Source organism: Rana temporaria, chromosome 4 (genome assembly GCF_905171775.1).
Source record: "Rana temporaria chromosome 4, aRanTem1.1, whole genome shotgun sequence".
NCBI classification, from domain to species: Eukaryota; Metazoa; Chordata; class Amphibia; order Anura; family Ranidae; genus Rana; species Rana temporaria.
In genome coordinates, this window is record NC_053492.1 from 423,556,538 (window position 1) to 423,578,058 (window position 21,521).

At 44.8% G+C, this 21,521-nt stretch overlaps 1 protein-coding gene across 1 annotated transcript in view; it reads left to right on the forward strand.

The window, feature by feature from the left end:
• Window positions 1–263: 263 nt before the first annotated feature.
• Window positions 264–21,521, forward strand: part of LBR (lamin B receptor) — a 38,511-nt gene continuing 17,253 nt past the window's right edge. The window contains exons 1-4 of the mRNA XM_040351379.1: window positions 264–329; window positions 16,267–16,446; window positions 19,362–19,556; window positions 19,685–19,906. Of these exons, the coding sequence (XP_040207313.1) occupies window positions 16,282–16,446; window positions 19,362–19,556; window positions 19,685–19,906 (582 nt within the window). The 5' untranslated portion in view covers window positions 264–329; window positions 16,267–16,281. The remainder of the gene's footprint in view (window positions 330–16,266; window positions 16,447–19,361; window positions 19,557–19,684; window positions 19,907–21,521) is intronic.

The following is a 21,521-nucleotide window of genomic DNA, read 5'->3' on the forward strand; positions in this document are numbered from 1 at the left end:
TGGGGACTGCGAGGCTGAGTACAGGGCGCTGTGAGGTGAGTTCCCGCCCTTCTCTGCACTCATCAACACCCTGCTCACTTCCCGCCTCCATTTTACTCCTCTCTCTCTCTCGCTCCTCTTTGCCTCAAGCGCCAGACCGCGGGGCGTGGCCAGCCTCTGCCCACAACACCTGCGCCGTCCAATCCTATCCAGGGGCATGTTCCAAATAGCTCCCAGCGACCAATCAGATTCCTTCGCGCCTAGAAACACTTTTGAGAAGTCGCCGAGAACCGGAGTCGGAACCGTTACGGGCGGGGGGCGCTGTGTGGTAACCGGAGCGGGAGGAGCAGGTAATGACCGGGGGGTGAGGGGAAGTGTTATGGCGCCGGGGAGCTAAGCGGTCGTGATCGTTATCTGTCTGGGTGTTTGTTTAGTGTCCGGGGAGGGTCGGGTGTCACTGTGGCATGCCGGGAGATCCGCTCAGGATCCTCTCATAAACTTATTATGGGAAAGTTTTGGATGTGTGTATGTATATGTTTATTACACACACATATGGGGGGGGGGGTTATATATCTTTTCAAAGGTGTATAGCGCGCTGCAGGGGGCAGTAATGGGTGCAAAGCAACTGAGTCTGAAGCTGTCAGTGTCCGAATATTCTCATCACAAGTCCGCTAGAGAGTCAGTATAAAGCTCCAAGGGCGAGGGCCCTTTATCGGTCAGGAAACACCCGATAACAATGTATGAAATATTCAACAATGTATGAAGGGGACAACAATGTATGAAGGGGACAACAATGTATGAAGGGGACAACAATGTATGAAGGGGACAACAATGTATCCGACGAGAAGTAGCAAGATATCACTCCCACCCTATAACAGGTGTAAGAAGAGATACAGCCACCAGGGGGCGCTCACACAGAGGAGGAGTACATGACTACCGTATGGCATCCATCCCATAATAACCCCAACCAGGAAATCATCCCTACACTGTGGGCTCATTTACATCAGTCTCTATATTGGCTCTGATTTTGGATGTGTATTTGTAGTGCTCTCTCGGCCCTGGAAGGTCCCCCTCCCATCACCAGGCCATCTTTATCAATATGGCACTGTGTTACTTTGACAATTGCGTGGTCGTGCGACAACGTACCCAAATAAAATGTACAGCATCTCACAAAAGTGAAATATTTTATTATGTATTTTTATGTGACAACACTGAAGACATTACAATGTACAGTAGTGAGTGTACAGCTTGTATAACAGTGTACATTTTCTGTCCCCGCAAAAAATAACACACAGCCATTAATGTCTAAACCGCTGGCAACAAAAGTGAGTACACCCCTATGTGAAAATGTCCAAATTGGGCCCAAAGTGTCAATATTTTGTGTGACCACCATTATTTTCCAGCACTGCCTTAACTAGAGTTTGATGGATATGGGTTTTCTCTGGCTGATGCCAATATTTAAAAATCGGGTAGGCTGATATATAATGCCGATTTTTGCAGTCGATATTTTAGGCCAATCCTTTTTTTTTTTCCCCCTTCCTCTCATAAACTAAACGCAAATGCTCCACTCCCACCTGATTGGTCCTGTCCCTCTTCTACACACTTGATGTCCTTGGTACAAATGGCACTGGTTGGCACTGGCAGGTGAGGCACTGGTTGGCACTGGCAGGTGAGGCACTGGTTGGCACTGGCAGGTGAGGCACTGGTTGGCACTGGCAGGTGAGACACTGGTTGGCACTGGCAGGTGAGACACTGAGCCAATAGTGTAACTGTATGTAATACTGGCATGTAACTGAATGCAGAGAGAGGAGCTGTCAAAATTCATCGGTGATGTCGGGGTGGGACCCAGCAGCTATCAAACACCAGCCGGGAAAGGGGGCAGGGCCACATGTAGCAGCCTGTCCAAAATCCCATTGGCTGGTGTTTGATAGCTGCCGAGTTCCTCCCACTCACCCCGACATCAATGCTCTATTTTGACAGCTCCTCTCTCTCTCTGCATTCAGTTTACATGTCGGTTTCACACACTCAGTGGCTCTGGCAAGCGCCACGCTGCTCTGCCAAGGGGGTGTGGAGAAGGGAAGAGAAACACTTGTGGGCACGGTCAGTGGTAAATATCGGCCTTACTTGGATAATAATCGGCCGATCTCTAGACGGGTTACTTGTAAAAAAATAAGGTACCTGCTCCCCCCCCCCCCCGAAAGGTGCCACATGTGTCACCGGAGGGGGGGGGGGGAGCAATCTGATAAGGCAGTGGGGTTTCTTAACTCCTGTCCTCAGGACCAATTAAAAGGCCAGATTTTAAATATTACCTTGTGGAGATGCAGAATGGAATACAGCAAATGGTATCACCTGTGATGTTTTTCAGTAATCTTGCAAACCTGGCCTGTTAGTGGGTCCTGATGACAGTATTTGAGAACCACTGTGATAAGCGGAAGTTCCAATTTTTGGTGGAACTCCGCTTTAAGGGCCCATTCACATCAGAAATGCCATGTTTATGGCTGGTTCACACCACAAAACACACCCCAGATCCATTTCGGATGCATTTCTGCATGTGTGTTTTTGATGCAATCCAAGTGTGCTCCTTTTTTTTTCACTGTACTTGTGTCTGGTGCATTTTTGATGGGTTTCAGTGCATTCTGGTGTGATTTTGATGCATTTTACCGCACTCCAGTACCGTGCAGTGCAGGAAAAATTCTGCATGTTCTACTTTCTTTTTTTTTTGTTTCTCTCTCTGGAACTGACTGCACTGTTGTGAACTCTGCTATTGGAAACCACATAACCTACTTTCCATGCATTTTTAAAAAAACGCACAGGGCTGCATATGCACATTTTTTGCATGTGCAGTGACATGCTTTTGATTAGCATTTATTTACGAACATTTTCAGTGCATTCTTCCTAAGCTTGCATTTCCTTTTGAGGGCACTTCTGTCATCTCTTCTTTGGGCTTTTATCTGCAGTGCCTTTCTATGCATTTATAGTGCAGAAAAATGCAGCTTGCTGTACTGTAGTATTTTGTAAACTATGCCCATAGGAGGATAATCTGCTTTTGAATGCCGTTAAAAACGCATGTCTTTGCATCTGGTGTGAATGGGACCTTAGGCCGCTATCGCACTGCCACTTTGCAGATTGGCCGCAGTGTATCCACAGTTTCCCCATTGACATTCCAATATGACCCATGTTTTTTCTGAAAGTGCGCCAAAGATGCAGCAATGCAGGACTTCTGGTGCACTTTCAGAAAACACGCCAAATATGTGGGACATTAATCCTTGGCAAACTGCTTGTACTCTGCACTGCAGGCAAAGCGCAACATTGCTGTGTAAAAGCGGTCTAAGATGTATTTTCGGTGCGTTCTGTGTGGAAAATGCAACATGCAGTAGTTTCTTTTTTTTTGCTTTTTTTAAACCCACATGGAAAGTACTACAGCAGTGTAAACTGCGCTCAGAATGCATTAATTTTCTTGCATATGCATTTTATTGCTGCATCTGGTGTAAAGGACGGTTCACACCAGAATCTCTCAGGAACGTGTTCCCATGTGATTACTGCATCTTCTCCTGCTATTCGATTTTGCAGCCCATTCATTTGTATGGGCAGCATATAGCATCAGGATGCACTAAAAATGCATTTTGCATCGGAAAACGTGGCACCACATCGCAGATCTGGTGTCCACAAACACAAGTGTGTTTTGAATGCAGTGCAGGAAATACACACAGAACACTTTACATTCACTCAGAAAATGCTAATCATTCTCTGAGTGTCACCCGTGCTGAGCGGCCAATTTTCTGTGTGCAGATTAGTTTGAGGCTGAGTAGGATGGGCAGCAGGCGCTGGCATAAGAGCGTGGCTCATGGTGACCCATTCCAAGGAGTCACCACTTCATTGTGGACCCTGCAAACCACCATTCTGCTTGATGCTGAACCACTGTCATCAGGGGCACTGCCAGAGGTGTTGGTTACAATAATACTTCCTGAGGTGGCTTCTGTCAGATATCCAGGATCCCTTCCACATGTGAAAACATGCAGCTACCCAGTGTTTGTGGGACACGGTTTGCATTTACATTTTTTTCAGCCAGTGGGAATCTCCTCCACCCTGCTGGGACATTATTTTCTGATAGGGGCACCCACAGCTGTCAGGATACCCTGATCATTGGCTGCAGCCACTAACCAAGGAAACGGAAGTTGTAAAAACAATTAACTTCTGTCTATCTGGAACAGCCACACGCTGATTTTGCTCTACTGAAAATTTGCTGAGTTTTACTTTCATTCTCTGATGACCGCAAAAAGGATAAATGGATACAATAAATCTCCATAACGGCGGCACAGACAATAATAACCTGACAGATGTTATAACCATTCTCCATTCTATCTCAATCTAAAGAAAATAAAGTTTTGCCTCTAATTAAAGTGGCTGTAAAGGCAGATTTTGTTTTACCTTGCTGCATTCTGTGTAGAAGGGTAAATAACCTACCCTTGGCTTCCCCGGCATTCCCCACCCCCCCTAAATACATACCTGAACCCGATCCATCAGTGTGCACCAGAGCTGAGGCTCTCTGGTCTCTTGCTCCTGGATGGCTTGGATACAGCAACAGGAGCCATTGCCTCCCACTGCTGTTTTTTTTAGAGCCAGTAGGGGGTGGCCCAAGTCCAGCTCTGTGTAAATTGGGCACTCAGAATGGGCTCGGGAGCGAGCATGCATAAGTGACCCCCCTCTCCATAGCAAGTGGCTTGCTATGGGAGGTGAAGCTAAGAGCACCGGGGGGGGGGGGGGGGGAGAGGAGAATCAGGGCTGCTCTGTGCAAAACCAACTGCACAGAGCAGGCAAGTATGGCATGTTTGTTTTAAAAAAAAAACAAAAAACAATCTTTTACTATTTAACTTTGTCACTGTTCTTGATGTAATTTGGATTGTGGATTCTTGGTTTCATGTGTAGTTTTGCTCTAAAAGTGTAAGAAGAGAGGGTCAGACCTACTGATAGTGTTTACTATGGGGTTGATTTACTAAAGGCAAATAGACTGTGCACTTTTAAAAGTGCAGTTGCACTCTGCAAGGGCAGTTGCTCCAGAGCTTGGTAAATGATGGAGAGCTCTGCTGACTTCCATCATCCAATCACATGTCAAAAAATGCTGTTTTTGCATTTTTCCTTGCACATGATTGGATGATGGAAGTCAGCAGAGCTCTCCATCATTTACCAAGCTCTGGAGCAACTGCCCTTGCAGAGTGCAACTGCACTTTCAAAAGTGCACAGTCCATTTGCCTTTAGTAAATCAACCCCTATGTGTTCCTAAAGGATAAGTTCATCTTTGGGAACATGTTCTACCCATTTTTAGAGAGGAACGTGTAACACGTGCCCAGTCCTGCAGCATCTCCCCGATCTGCTGCATCTAGTGACCGCAAACCTGGAATCTTCTCCCCGATCTCGGTGTCACTATTTAAAAAAAAAAAAACACCCAGCTGCGTCATTCATTCATAGAGTTCTGTGAATGGGAAACTGCAAGTACCGACAGCCTTTGCTACTGTTGGCTTGTAGTTCTCAGTGAACTACCAGGGCCCTCTTGAGCTCTCTATGTAGCTCATTGTCTATTCCTACTGGTGTGTATCAGCATGCCGGTATGAGCTGACATATACACTGAAAGTCTGCAGAAGTCCTGTATGGCACCCACCATCTGCTGATCACGGGTGCAATGCATTTTAGGCTCCTATTGAAAAAAAAATTGCACTTTATCTTTCTGCAGTAAAAAAAAAAAGATTTATTTTTATTTTTTTAAAAAGGTCAACTTATCCTTTAACTCAGTGTTCTCCAAACTGTGGCCCTGGGGCCGGATGTGGCCCTTTGCCAGCCCTGACCCGACCCTTGGGGAATGATCCCATCGACTGACACCAACAATGCGGCATAATTCCTTGCACTGACAGCAAAAAGAGGACTCAATTCCTCCCACTGACACAAATGAAAGGGCACAACTCCTCCTACAGACATCAACGATGGGGCACACATCCTTTCATTGGCACCAACGATGGGGCACTAGCCTTCCCACTGACACCAAATATAGGGCATTGTTTACTCCAGCTGGACATCAGGACATTTTCCACTCCCACTATCCTTACTCCGGCCCTCCTAAAGTCTGAAGGACAATAAACCGGCCCTTTGTTTAGAAAGTTTGGAGACCCCTGCTTTAACTGAAAGTACTTTCTATTGCTCGCAGGCTCCTCCAAATCTTCTTTTTTTTTTTTTTTGTTTGTTACTGTAATCTGATTTCCTATAAGCCTAAGTTCACACCTTAGTGTGCTCTTTGCGTCTCGCAAAACGCAGGGAAAAGGCCTGTACACCTTTTCAGAAACCTCAGCCTACATGGGAACCGCACTACCGCTGCGATTTCCAGATTAATGGCACCCACCCGCGTTTTGTGTGGGTGCTTGCAGCTGTGGGTTGAAGTGTGGGTCCCGTAGCGGCTCCCACCCACACAAGTATGAAAGTAGGCCTAGAGGGTGGCTACGTTTGTTTCCCATGGTGTAACTAAGTAGAAACAAGCCACTCTCTCTTACTCCTGAGATGGATGATGGACTGTGGGATTTGTAGCGTGCATAGAGCAGTGCACACAGCAACCAACATAGGCTACTTGTTACAATGAATGGGCGTGAGTGGGAAAATTAGAGTTTTGGTAGCTCAAGAAGGATGTTACAAGGAGGAAAAAAAGCAGTAAAACATTTACATGAATAATAGTTTACTGGGCCATTAAATACTGGATGTGTATGGAGGATTTTTGTAGTATGAGGAGGATATCCTTTAGTGTCACTTTTAAACTTACTTTCATTTTCTTAGAGATGCTTCCAGGTCTGTATGCCAGCTATGACTGCTACAAATGGACCTACTCTTAGGTTTTCATCATCTTTTGGTAATTACTGTAGCTCTAGAGGAAGAAGGTTGGCTGAGTTGTAAGGTAACAATCTGAGGGCATCTGTGCAGAGCGTTCCTCTCCCTAAACATGACCCCTTTCATCAGATTTATGGGGTTCATATTACTTGAGCGCAGGAACAAGTAAATTCTTTAAAGACATATTTAGTAAATGCACACACATAGAAGAAAATGTGTATTTGTTATGCATTTTTGCATCTGAGCCTGCAGAGCATTGCAGCCACGATCAGTGAATCACATGTGCACTGCACTGGTCCCCGCAGACTCGTCTCCCTCCCCCAGGTCTGTATGGAGATATGGACCTGCTGGTGGGTGGATTTACACATTGTGTGCAGTGACAGGCGCTTTACTGCACCGCAAGGACACAGAAAATGTGTTTTCTGTGTGTCCCATTCACAATGCAGGCAGCCTGGAGCTGTGCTGCCTTTTATCGCATTACACTGTACATCAGTGCATTACGCTGCTGTACAGCGACATGAATGAAGTGTACTTTTGTACACTTCAAGTTAAGTTTTACAAAAAAAAAAAAAAAGTCCCTCTGTGGATGTAGCAAATGAGACTCTGCCCCCTTCACCCATCAATGAATGATGTGGCTGTGCAGGTGGGGGTTGGGGTTGGGAAATGTGACCATGTTTTGTGTTGCACCCTAAATATGGATGTAACCTAGTCAGGTGGACTTGGCCTTTACATTTCCTGCTGTTGTGATATTACATTTTGTATAGGTTGTTGTTGCTAGAATTAGCTGTAGATTTGAATAAATAATTGCCATGACTGCCACCTGCGTACTACATGCAAATGATGGTGATAAAAGCTGCCAGTGCAAACAATGACAGCAGTGCTGTGTACACAGTCAGATTAATGTGCATGATATCCGAGGTACATCTCATTTTCTCAGATGCATTTTTATACATCTTAACCTGGCTGCATCAACAAAAAAAATGAGAATAACGTTTATAACCTGGTATGTAGTAAAAAATGACAGCTGATTATTTACTGCAGCTTTATTATATAGCAGTTTGGGGATGCGGTGCGCTTTACTGCGGTCCTTGATGAGAGCAACACATAACCTTCAGTATATGTAATGCTAGAGAAGACTGTCACATTGCAGATGTACCAGAGGAGACTGTGGACATGATACAGGTTTGGTTGGAGACATGTTGCAGAAGAGAAACTTTGGGGGTCATGTTAACTTAAGTCTAGGACAGTTCACTGCTATTTCCCCTTTACAAGTCAATCCTCCCATTATATACTACTGGGAACCACAGGCCACACAGCAAGTACCAAAGGGGCTGCACGTTGGGCATCAGGGGGTATATATCGGAATGACAACTGTCATTGGAGAAAAATGCTTCACTTCCCTTTGAGAATGTCTGGCTTGTATGCTGATGCTGTCTAATAGCTAGATTCCGTAAGAGTAAGGCCGGCGTATCAGTAGATACGCCGACCTAACTCGGAATCTGCGCCGACCTAAGTTTAAGTGTATTCTCAAACAGAGATACACTTAAAGCGGTTGTAAACCCTTGGCTACTTTTTCTATTTTTTAGTTATTCTATTAGCCAAGGTCATTGCAATGCTTATTACATTTATTATTTAAAAAAACGAGGCCCGCAAATACCTGTTGGCTAGCGTTCTTTTTTTCAATGCTTCCGGGTATAGAAATCGCCATTCTAGCTCCTGTTCATTGCTTCTCTTTCTGATGTCACTTCCGCCCTTACTGGGTCTCTGTTAGAAATCTTCCGCATGCATCGTACCGCCGTAACCAAGCCTCGATCTGGATTGCCGTTACCACGGCAACCAATATACTCGCTCAAATGTCTGAGGCTGCAGTGTTGTTCAGTCACACGGGGGGAGGAGTTTTCAGAAACAGGAGGACTGTAACATCGCGAGACTTCTCTTCTGAGGACAGAGGGGAAGCTCGCTCATGGAGCTCGCTCACATTTACTGCCGGAAATGTAGATGAAAACTCGGCAAGCTTCAAATGGCCGGATTTGCGGGGCTACAATGCGCAAGCGCGGTGACGTCATCAAAACGAAAAAAAAATAATTTACAGCTAATGACGGCGGTGAGTAAACTTTCACATGCAGCGATCAGCTGCTTGTGTTATGTGCTAATTTTTTCTATAATGTTGTATCCGAGGGTTTACAACCACTTTAAACCTATCTAAGATACGACGGTTTGCGCCGTCCTATTTTAGGGTGCAATATTTAGGCTGGCCGCTAGGTGGCGCTTCCATTGCGGTCGGCGTAGAATATGTAAATCACTAGATACGCCTATTCACGAACGTACGCCCAGCCGACGCAGTACAGATACGCCGTTTACGTAACGCATTATCAGGCCTAAAGTTATTCCATCAAATAGCTGGAATAGTAATGTTAAGTATGGCCGTCGTTCCCGCAACGAAATTTGAAAATGTTACATCGTTTGCGTAAGTCGTGAATAGGGATTTACGTACACGTCGAAACCAATAGGCCCGTGTGGCGTACCTTGCCGCAATGCACACTGGGATATGTAGGTAGACCGCTCATGGGCCGTTACAAAAAAATGTCAATCACGTCAGGTCAACACAAATTAACATAGAACACGCCCCCTCAGCCTATTTTGAATTAGGCGCCCTTACGCCCGCTTGCTTTAGGCTACGCCGCCGTAACTTAGCAGGCAAGTACTTTGTGAATCATGTACCTGCCTCTCTAACTTATGGCGGCGTAGTGTAAACACGATACACTACGCCGCCGCAAAGTTAGGGCGGGCTATGTGAATCTAGCCCTATGTCTCTGACACCGAACAAGTAAAAAGATGAGGAATTCTGCCACACACTCGTTTACAGCACGCTTGATCACGGTCTGTGACTCAAAAGTACTCAAGTCTAGGGCTGCAACTAACGATTATTTTCATAATCGATTAGTTGGCCGATTATTGTTTCGATTAATCAGATAATAGCCTTAAAAAAAATAATTGCATTTTTAATTTTTTTTGGGCCAATTTGTTGGGCAGATTACAAAACACAAATTGCCGCAAAAACACATTACATGCTTTTCTAAGCAGCTTTTCCATTGAAGTATATTGAACCAAAAAAAAAAAAATGTCACCTTTTGGGTTAAAAAGTCCTTGCCCTTTCCAAATACACAGCAGCTGAAAAAAAATCATGGATGTGAACGTGTCCCATAGGAAAACATGTAAATGAACTGTAGTGTGTTTCTGCAAAAAACAGAGGTGTGAACCCAGGCCTGAGATGTTTAGTAACATAATGGGGTTAAAAAAACAAGTACAAAAAGAGCAAATAATTGCTACTGTAAGGGGTCCATTTTTTTGCTGTGGGACAGTGAAAGTAATATTTACAGTAGCAATTTGCTTTTTTGTTCTATAAAGGGCTAATTTTAGTTTTTTTAACCCCATTATGTTACTGGCCGATTAATCGATTATGAAAATAATCGATTACAATTTTCATAATCGATTAGTTGTTTCGGCCCTAATCAAGTCAAACACAGACAGGAAAATTGTATTTCCAGGAAGCAAACAGCGGGTGACAGCCCCTGCACTTTGTCTCATGACAGTGACTTTAAATGTACATCAATTCTTACTGTGGGCCTTATGTTTGCCTGTCTAAAAGAAGAATTGTTTATCTGTAGCTGCCAGTCCGTTTCCCAATACAGCAATCTCTGGTATCCATATCCTAACCGGTGCACAGAAGTTGTCAGTAACAACTAGGCCTTTTTGGTGGTCACTGGTCTTAAATTCTTTCATGTCTGCATCCTCCTTGACGCTACAAAATACTTGCTGTTTTGTCTTCACTGAAATGTTTTTCTTCATTGATCTAACAAAAGTACTGAGATGCATTGCACTCCCATTCTTGTCCTTAGTTGATTTACGAAGTAGTGCGAAGAGAGCCTCAGAGTTTGAACAATAAGTTGGCTCCCATTGTTTATCTTGGCATGTTCCTTTCTTATTGGACCTTACTCAGTCCATTGACATGAGATGAAAATTGCAGAATCAACAGTTTCTTGACTAGATCAGGCAAGAATGGTGTGTCTTTGTGGTAGATGTCCATCCACTGGCTGAGATTTCATATTTATGGGGTGTTGTACAATGCCCTCTGGAAGGCTGAGGTGTGCCTGAACTTTCAACTGCCCTCTATTGTGTCTTAGAAACCTTAATGTAGGGTTCGACAATCCCGGTTGCCATTGCGACTAGAATTGGCGAACCTGGGGCAGCACAGCTGGGGTATCCTGTGCGCCCCCACCTCCCCGCGATCCTGTCGGGCCGCGCCTGACGGTATTTGAGGCCGCGGCCTTCTGCAGGCCTATGCTCCCTTCTGTGATCTGGTGCCATCTTATGATGGCTGTTGGAATGACCATACAATCACAATGCTAATGGAGCTTTCCCTGTCTGTTTTCACTGCCATCTCCTTCCCTCTAATTAGAACCCCCAAACATTATATATATATTTTTTATTTTAACACCCTAGAGCAGGGATATGCAATTAGCGGACCTCCAGCTGTTGCAGAACTACAAATCCCATGAGCCATTGCAAGCCTCTGACAGCCACAAACTTGATACCCAGAGGCATGATGGGACTTGTAGTTTTGCAACAGCTGGAGGTCCGCTAATTGCTTATCCCTGCCCTAGAGAATAAAATGGCCATCGTTGCAATGCTTTCTGTCGCACCGTATTTGCGCAGCGGTCTTGCAAGCACACATTTTTTGGGGAAAAAATACACTTTTTTTTAATTAAAAAAATAAGACGCCAGTAAAGTTAGCCCAATTTTTATTTTTTTTGTATTGTGAAAGATAATGTTACGCCGAGTAAATTGATACCCAACATGTCACGCTTAAAAATGTCACACTCGTGGGTGGAATGCCGACAAACTTTTACCCTTTACAATCTCCATAGGCGACGTTTAAAAAATTCTACAGATTGCATATTTTCAGTTAGAGGAGGTCTAGGGCTAGAATTATTGCTCTCGCTCTACCAATTGTGGCCATACCTGACGTGTGGTTTGAACACAGCTTTCATATGCTTGCACTTGTCACGTATGCTTCTGCGCGCGAGCTTGGCGGGACGTGGTGTGTTCCTGCGTTAATGTGTTATTGACTTAAGCTTTATTGTCATTGGTGAAATCTAAAATATAACGATAATCGCTAAAGTGCCACTAAAACTTATTGAAAAGTTTCTTCTGAATCCCCAACATTTCTGGATGAGTTGATCTCGAGTCCTCTGCTGCACTTAGTACTGAGTCCTGGTGTAATAACAGAGTTGATAAAAGTGTAGCTGGCCATGCAGTGTTTATTTTTTATTTATTTTATTATTGTTGAGTCTGAAATATTCCTCCATCCACTCTATAAAGCACAGGTGGATGAATCTCCTTAGGGCCCTTTCACACAGGGTGGATCAGTAATGATCCGCCGCGTGAACCTCCCCTTGCTCAGCGGGGATCACTCCGTTTATCCGAGCTGAGCCGGCGGATGACAGGGCGGTCCCCGCACACTGTGCAGGGACCGCCCTGTCTTTTCTCCGCTGTCCCCTATGGGGGGATCGGATGAACACGGACCGTATGTCCATGTTCATCCGATCCGCAGACGGAAGGAAAAATAGGGTTTTCCTCCGTCTGCAGAATCGGAGCATTGCAGAAGCGGGCGAGATCGGATGTTCATCCGCTGACACCCGCAATCTCACAGGGACCAATGTATGTCCCTTTTTCATCCGCACACGGATGGATGAAAAAGCGGACATACGGTCCGCCCGTGTGAAAGGGCCTAATTCTGAAAGCTGGGACTTGGGCTGTCAGCCTACATCAACAGTGTCTCTGTGTGATTGGATGCAGCTGCTGTTCAGATAACAATTTTCTGCCTGCCTCCATGTTGGGCGGGAGAGTGGCTACCAAGCAGGACATTTTGGCTGGTTCATTAGGAGTTGGTCAAAATGTATGTAATAAGTGGCCAGCTTAGAAACCGTTTCCCATTTACAATATTTTAAACCTAGTGGCATCCAATGTTTATTTGTAGTGCACCTGCAAAGTAAATAACGGTTGTTCTTTGCATTCTGAATATAACTGTCATTTGTGTCCAAGCAGTTTCCAGGACGTGATATTTTGTAAAAGCCTTCATATTAAATCACTGACATGTGGTTAAATGAAGTGGGGATTGATTAGCTGTCATGTGCCAGCAGGTTGGATATAAATCAATTATTTTTTTTATTTTAAATCTGCTTTTGTTTTGATTTAAATCATTTTTTTTTCAAATTTATTTTAATAAAATGCTTTTGGAGTAAAAATCTAAAAGGTGGTTTTCTATTTAAGATACATTAATAATTTAGTTTATTCAGCATGAAATGGAGCTTGGTTATGTAGCATTAGGCTGTATATTCTGCAATATTTACATTTTTAGTAAACTCACTCAATGAATCCACGCTCTGCAAGCTGAGATTGCATCAATGCAGTGCAGGTTTTCACACAATTTCACAGTAACCATGAGATAAAACAAAGTTCAGGATGATTCCTTTATCCCAGGGATCTCCAAACTGCGGCCCAAGGGCCAGATGTTGCCCTTTGCTAGCCTTTATGCGGCCCTTGGGGCACTATTCCTCCCACTGATACGAGGCACTATTCCCTCCACTGACACCAACAAGGGGGCGCTATTTCTTCTACTGATATCAATGATAGGATACTATTCCTCCAAATAATAGGGGCCCTACTCCTCCTCCTACTGACCACCAACCCTGAGGCCACATTTATTCTCACCGGTGCTGGGCCCGGACATTTTCTGCCCCCGCTGGCCACAATCAGGCCCTCCTAAGGTCTGAAGGACAATAAAGTGGCCCTTTGTTTGAAAAGTTTGGAGACCCCTGCTTTATCCCATTGTTTTGCAAATCTATGTACACTACAAACCGTATGATTGAATCTGTTCTGATATCGCGGTTTTGCTAACCTGACAGCTTATTTTTCTAAGTAGGGAACATTCATTTTGTTTGCAAATATATTTTTTTTTTTTTTTTTTTTTTTTAAAGTGTATTTTGTGCGTGTACGGAGCCGGACTGTAGGAGTTGGGAGTAGGCAGGCCTCCCCCAGAGGCAATCTGCCACCTTTCTCCATGCCCCGGGTGGCAATGGCGGGTGTGTGAGGGGGTCCTCCCACAAAGCCCGCCCTACCTGCTCCGCTTTGAAGCCCAACGGGGCAGAGGGACTCCCTATAAGGGAGTGAGAGGATCTAGCCCGCTCAACCAGCCCCGTTAGTCCTTTGCCTCTCTTTTTAGAGACCGCGTGGTCAAAGTGCGTGCATGTTAACCCAATTTCGAGTGTGTGTACGTGTAGTGGTTTTTGTGGGAGGGGGGTGGGCGTACTAAGCACAAGCTTACCTCGCATAGCACACCCACCGGGAGCCGGGCTGAGACCACCAAACTCAATTCACATGTAGCCGAGACCGGGATCCGAACCCCTAGCTGCAGAGGTGAATGGCTTGTCAGCGCAGTGCCAATCGCGTTGAGCCACCGCAGCGCCCTTGTTTGCAAATATTAAAGATTCTAATTACCAGCAAGAATAAGTCCTTACATTTAAAGAGCACCTGTCATTTTAGATCCATCATGGCAGCGCCTGTTAGCGGGCATCCACTCACCTGCTGCCACCACGTCCCTCACCTTGTTGTGTCACTGCCGCATCATCAGCCGTCCCATTAAAGTGAATGTGACTGTTGGAAGAGCTGCTGCTGGTCAGAGATGACAGTTGCTCTTTAAAAATTATGATTTAAATCAAGCTATTTTACTAGTGATTTTAATTGACTTAATTAAAATCCTATCCACCCCTGTGTGCCAGTAGGTTGTCAATGTGGTTTTGTGTCATTTTCAGTTAAGATTCACTTTCTCATTTTCAGGAAAATTGATGAACAGTTAAAAAAAAAATTGTGCAACGTTTTTAGTTCTAGCCAAAAGGTTGCATTGTGTGCATGTTGTGTTAAGGAAGCCCATAATGCACCTGCACATTTTATGATTGGCATTTATTACAGAGTTTGTCTACGCTGAGTTTTTTTCCTTTAGTTACTTTCTGGTTCCTTGCCATTCAATTTAGCCCTTGTAGTGTAGAGAACAAATTATTGGTATTTATGGGGTATGGAGGAGCATGTGACTCTCTCCCCTTCCCATCGAGACCAATTTAGTGATTGGCATTGTCGCCTAGAAATGTAGAGAGCCCTCAGCTTTATGTAAGCTCACACTAGAGAGACTTGAAGCTTTGTCACAGCAATACACCTTTAAAATGGTTGTAAGGACTCAAGGATTTTTACCTTAATGCATTACAGTAAAAAAAAACTTGTGTGCAGCTCCCTCCCCCTTATACTTGCCTGAGCCTGATTCAGCAATGTGCGCCAGAGCAATGGGTCTCTTATTTGCTCCTTCTGCTGTCTATCATGGCCAGTGTACCAATGAGAAGAGAGCAGGGATGAGGCCAAGCCACGCTCTGTGTGAATGGAAACCCAGAGCCCGGCTTGAGTTTTTACTATTGGGTTCACTCGGCAGGGGGGAGGAGCCAAAAGAGAATCAGGGCTGCTCTGGGCAAAACCATTGCACAGAACAGGGAAGTATAACATGTTTAAAAAAAAAAATCTTTCCTTTAGAATCACTTTGAAGTGATTTAAAAATGCTTCATGTCATTAGAATGTTAAAGGGGTTGTAAAGACAAAAATATTTTCCTCTTAAATTAAAGTCTGACAGTAGCTGATAAAGTAAAAAGTAATGTTTTGCATTATAACTAGTTTGATACCTGTTGAAATCGAACTGTTTTATTCACCTCCAGCGCTCCTGAATCATTATTCTCACTGACTTCCTGGTTTGCGGTGCGCATTCATTCTTGCTACATCACGGCCTAATGGGAACTACAGTTCCCATTAGGCTTAGCCTCCATGCCTGTGAGGGATAAGAGAGCATCTTCACGCAGGGCTGTAGTCATAGGGAGGGGGTGAGCACATTCTGCTTTCCACCATGCAAAACGGCTCAGATGCTGGTGGAAAGCAAGAAGAGGAGTGACAGAAAATGGCATTTTCAAACCTGAATTACTGTATTTTGGAGGTTAAAAGGAAAAACGAGGTAAGTGATATTTAAATGCTCTAGCTTACAGCAATCAATTGATCTAATAAAAAACGAACCTTTAGTGTTCCTTTAATTCACCTTGTAGCAGAGAACTGGGAATGCACAGGAGCTGTGTGTCCCCCTAGTTCTCACACCTGATAAACTGAAAAAGTATTCCTAATATGATCATCGTTTTCTGAAGCTGCTAAATTTGGTCTGGGCATCAAAAATCTTTGCACTGTAAATGGTTGACATGAAAAATGTGTTCTTTTAACAGTTTGAGTTTTTTTTTCTTTTTTATGGCGTTTGACTTTTTTTTATATTTTCTTTTATAGTTTAATCGCTTCAAAATGGCAAGTCAAAAATTTGACAATGGATCCGCTGTCATGGGCAGATGGCCAGGAAGCAGCCTTTACTATGAAGTACTGATTGTGGTATTTGATCCTGTAACGCAACTTTATACTGTGCGGTATAAAGATGGAACGGAGCTTGATATTAAAGAAAATGATATTAGAGTGAGTATTGGTTTTACTTGGTTACATTATGCAGTGTTAAGTCTGATTTTATTTTTCCAAAGTGTGTGTGTGTGTGTGCAAATATCTTTAAAGCGCTGTACATTTTATTTTTATTTTTCCCCCCCCCCTCATCTGCATTATGTGCTAGTATGCTGCACTATTGCTGTCTGAATACACAGATCACAACTGCAGTGACAGTCAAGCTGCTTTTATCTGACATGGCGGGTGAACACAATTCGAAAGGTAGATCGACTTCTGTTCAACCGCAGTGGCTGCACATGGATCAAAATTTGGCCGGTCCCTACTGAGTCAGCTAAAGTTCGATCCATCTATGGCCAACTTAAAGGATAAGTACAGCCAAAGCTAGTTTGGATGTACTTCTATGAACCACAGGAGTTCTGCACGACTGTGACCCGTTCTCAGCAGACAGCGGGCTGAAGTCACCAAGCTGATCTAGGCTCGGAAAAGATTACGACCATATGGTTGGCATCCGCTCACCTGCCTGGGCTGGCACCATGCTCAGCCTCTCAGTGAGCCACTGAGACCCTGAGCTGGCTGCTCTTGCACCTTTCCACAGCCCAGTGCTCCAGTGAGCATGCGGGGGCAGACAAGCTGGTACAGTCACCAGCCCTCTCCTCGGGGAGCTCTGAGAACCGAGCAATGGGCTGTGCTTCTGATCGCTTGGTCCTCAGTGTTGGAGCCAACGGGGGACAGATGCAGCATCGGACCGATGCTGCATACACATAAGTATTAAAAAAAAAAAAAAAATTATGAAATGCAATACTTCTCTTTAGTCATTTGTAGAGTTACTAAGCAGATAGTAAAAAATGCTTATATAAAAACAAAAAAAAAAGATTTCCATTGGGGTAAAAATGCTGTTTTTTAAATGCGTGTGAGAAATGTCAGAATTGGCCTAGTTTTGAAATGATAATGTAGAGGTCTTACACAAATGGAGGAGGTAAATGTGTTACAGGTTACATACAGCAGGCCTCGACAAAATCCGGGCACCCGATCGCAATTGCGACAAATTATGACCTGGCGCATGGGGAAGCTTAAGCCTGCAGAAGACCACAAAGCCTCAATGGCCGGCGCGGAGCGTGATCGCGGCGGGCCTGTGCCCGCCGGTAATTGAGGCCACGGCTTCTGGGCACAGCGCCGCACGACGGCGCAATTGTCAGCTAAAGCGACGCAGTGCCAAATTGCTAAAAGTGCTCTGATCACGAAGTGGGTAAATCCTTCCGGGGCTGAAGTGGTTAAATACCACCAAAAGAAAGCTCTATTTGTTGGGTGAAAATTAAACCGCAATTAAACCAATGCAGTTTCGTATAGGAAAAAATGGCCTGGTCAGGAAGGGGATGCACCTGCTGAAGTGGTTAATATACATGTCACATACAGAGACAGGTTGGACCAGAGCTGTGAGGCTGGGTTCACACTACTACACTACTTTCATCCTACTTTGCTGTGCTACATTGGTCCTACATTTATCCTACATTGGTCCTACATCCATCTTTCATGAACAGGATACTACTTTGGTCCGACTTTATTGATCCTACTTCAGGCCCATTGAATATCATTGTAGGACCAAAAGTAGTACAGGGAGCATTTTCAAAGTCGGACCGACTTGTGTAGGACGCTACAAGACGCTCTCATAGGGAAACATTGAACACAGAGCAAAGTAGGATAAAAGTAGTGTAGTAGTGTGAACCCAGCCTTAAGGCGTGAGAAGAGGCCAATTATAACAATTGATCCCACAATCAAATGTCGTGGTCCTGTGATATGCCCTGTTCATTCATTAGTTCCGCTTCTTATACATTTAAGCCCTGCCCTTCCTCTCAAAACAAACAGTGGAACTATATATATTCCTGATTCTATCGCTGAGATTGGCCATCCCATCGACCACAAGACTGGGAGATCAGCAATGGCGGGGGGCAAGTTTAGAGCATGTTACACCTAAATTATGGGTGTAATGTGTAACATGCTCCGAAAAGTGAACTTATCCTTTAAGAGGCCTGAGTTGTTCTGGATGCAAGGTTATGCTCAGACAACTTGGAAGTGAAAGGATCAGTACTTATATTTTTGCACATATCCTGGCATCCCGAGGAAGTGACTAAATGGCTCAGAAGCACCTAAACATTAGTTACTGTAACATGCAAACTTCTGTGGTTATCAGTCTGTGAGACCAAGTGTCACATTCCGTGACCATTGGCAGGCCCTGTTGTGAAATGGGACCAAGCACTGTCTTGCTAGCTGAAGTTGATGTTTGCATGCTAGAGCCGCCTAGGTTTAAAGAGGAAGTAAACTCTAAAGAAAAAAAAACAAAAAATACACCCTGCAAGACAAAAGCATAATAAGCTAGTATGCATAGCATAGTAGCTCATTATGAATTACTTACCTGAGATCGATGCCCCTGCAGCGCTTCTCGTTCCCCTCCTCCGTCGCCGCCATCTCTCTTCAGTGTATGGCGGCTCCGGCGATGTGACTGTCCGGAGCCATGATGATGTCTCTCCCGTTCATGCGCGCGGCTGCCGGGGGTGACTGCATGAGTTCATTCATTAACGGCACGCTCAGTGCGCCTGTGCGCGCCGTAGACATCGGTGCTGTATTTTTTTGGAAATGTCTCTTTAACCGTGTAGGTTTAGGAGATTTGTTGCGCCTACAGGTAAGCCTTAATTTAGGCTTACCTGTAGGTCAAAGTGGTCTGTAAGGGTTTATGAGGTTCCCTGTAAGAAGATATTTGGGGGCACCTCTAGGGTTAGGGTGACCTGATACCAGTTTACATGGGTTGACATTAGTACAATTAGAATTGATTGGCCAAGTCTCTGAATATTTTTTCTTTTGTTTAAAGCTCTGCATCCTCCACAATTTGGTACGCTTGGAGTGTTCATTTTCTAACCTTGACTTATTTACTCTTCTAGACCCTGGGTGCTTTCCGAACAAAGAAGAGAAGCTCAGCCTCTCCCTCAAGGCGGAGAAGCCGATCTAGATCACGTTCACCTGCCCGCACAAAGTCACCAGGCCGAACACCAAAGAAAAATCAGCAGTCATCTCCTGTTCCTGTCGACAGAGACAGTCGGAAGGGGGGCTTTTTAAAGGTCCATCTAACACCACTGGTATGGCTTTTTAATGCTCTACAGCTTTTATTCTATTCATAATAGAAAGTCTGTGTTGCTTGCCCAATTCATATTTTTCTTTAGGTGTGAAGGATATTGGCATAACTGACTCACTTCCTTAATTTCAGAGACTGGAAGACTATAGCATTGAAAAGAGCAATGGTGAAGCAGAGGTTATTGGAGAAACGGATCTTCTCGGAGAGTATTTGCGTACTAATGTGGAGAAAGATTACCTTAGGGAACCTTTGCGTAGTAACGTGAAGAGAGAGGATTACTTCAGGGAGTCTCTGCATAGTAACGTGGAGAGAGAGGATTACGTTGAGTCTTTGCATAGTAACGTGGAGAGACAGGTAAGCTGCTGCAGTACATTGCATTTTTCCAGCATGGTTTATCAACTCTAAACGTTTCTACTTTAGGAAGCAGTAGGTTATTTTGTCAGAACTGTTCCTTCTCACCCCCCGCTAGGATAAGGTCACAATGTGCGGTCTTATCTAAGGACAACTTGTGAAAACACTGTCAGGTCCTGAGTATTTCACATTTGAATCTGCACAAGTTATACGTGTCCCCCACTGTTTGAGCCCCATACAATAATATAATATTCGCCTCCTGTATTATGAACAGCTTTCACAAAGACAGGAAGATGGATGAAGTCACCCCAACATGGACGGCTATAGAAAAAAAAAAAAACTCTACAAAAGGTCTTAACCACTTCAATACTGGGCATTTTCACCCCCTTCCTGCCCAGACCAATTTTTAGTTTTCAGCGCTGTCGCACTTTGAATGACAATTGCATGGTTTTACTAGTAATGGCGGCGATCTGCAAATTTTTTTGGTTTTAATATTTTTGTGATTGCGACGGACATATCGTCTGCTTTTGACATATTTTTGGGACTGCTCACATTTATACAGCGATCAGTGCTGTAAATGGGCACTGATTACTGTGTAAATGTGACTGGCAGGGAAGGGGGTTAACACTAGGGGGCGATCAAGGGGTTGATTGTGTGTCCTAGGGAGTGATTTTTAACTGTAGGGGGAGGGGACTCGCAAGGGGAGAAGACGATCGGTGTTCCTCTGTACTGGGAACACAACATCGGTCTCCTCTCACCTGACAGGACGTCACACAGATCCACATCCCTGCTGTGTTCAGGGGCAATCGTGGGTGCGCAGCTGGCATTGTGGCCGCCCGGCACGTGCATCGGGTCCCGAGCGATGCGGCAGGCGCGCCCCCTAGACAGCCGGGAAGCCCAGGATGTCATATGATGCCAGCCCAGGATGGGAGTTCCCTCCTGCGGACGTCGTATGACAATACACGGGTAATGACGTGGTTAAATACTGTCTGGGGCCTCACTCTTCTTGGGAGGCTTGAAGCTTGGCTGTGTAGATTTGCATCTGTTCAGCCCAATAGAATGATTAAAGTTGTTGCCATGCACAGCTGCTCCAGTTTTGATAAATTCCCCTTGTCTGCAATGTTCCTTGCATGCTGTAGTACAGGGGTCTCCAAACATTTCAAACAAAGGGCCAGTTTATTGTTCTTCAGCCTTTAGGAGGGCCGGATTGTGGCCAGCGGGGGCAGAAAAAGCCCCGGACCCAGCATTGGTGAGACTAAATATGGCCTCATAGTTTGCAAACAGTAGGATAAGGAGTAGTGCCCCTATTAGTAGGAGTAATTGTATCTCATCATTGGTATCAGTGGAAGAAAAAGTGCCCCCTTGTTGGAGTCAGTGGGAAGAATCGTGCCTCATATCAGTGGGAGGAATAAAGCCCTGAGGGCCGGATAAAGGCTTGAAAAGGGCTGCATCTGGCCCTCTGGCCGCAGTTTGGAGACCCCTGCTGTAGTATAAGGCTCCTTTCACATGGGCACCTCCATGAATCCCAATCCGCTTGCTCAGCGGGTTATCTCTCCTCTGATCCCCACAGAGCAGATGGATGACGGGTCACAATCCCGCTCTACTCTATGGGACAATT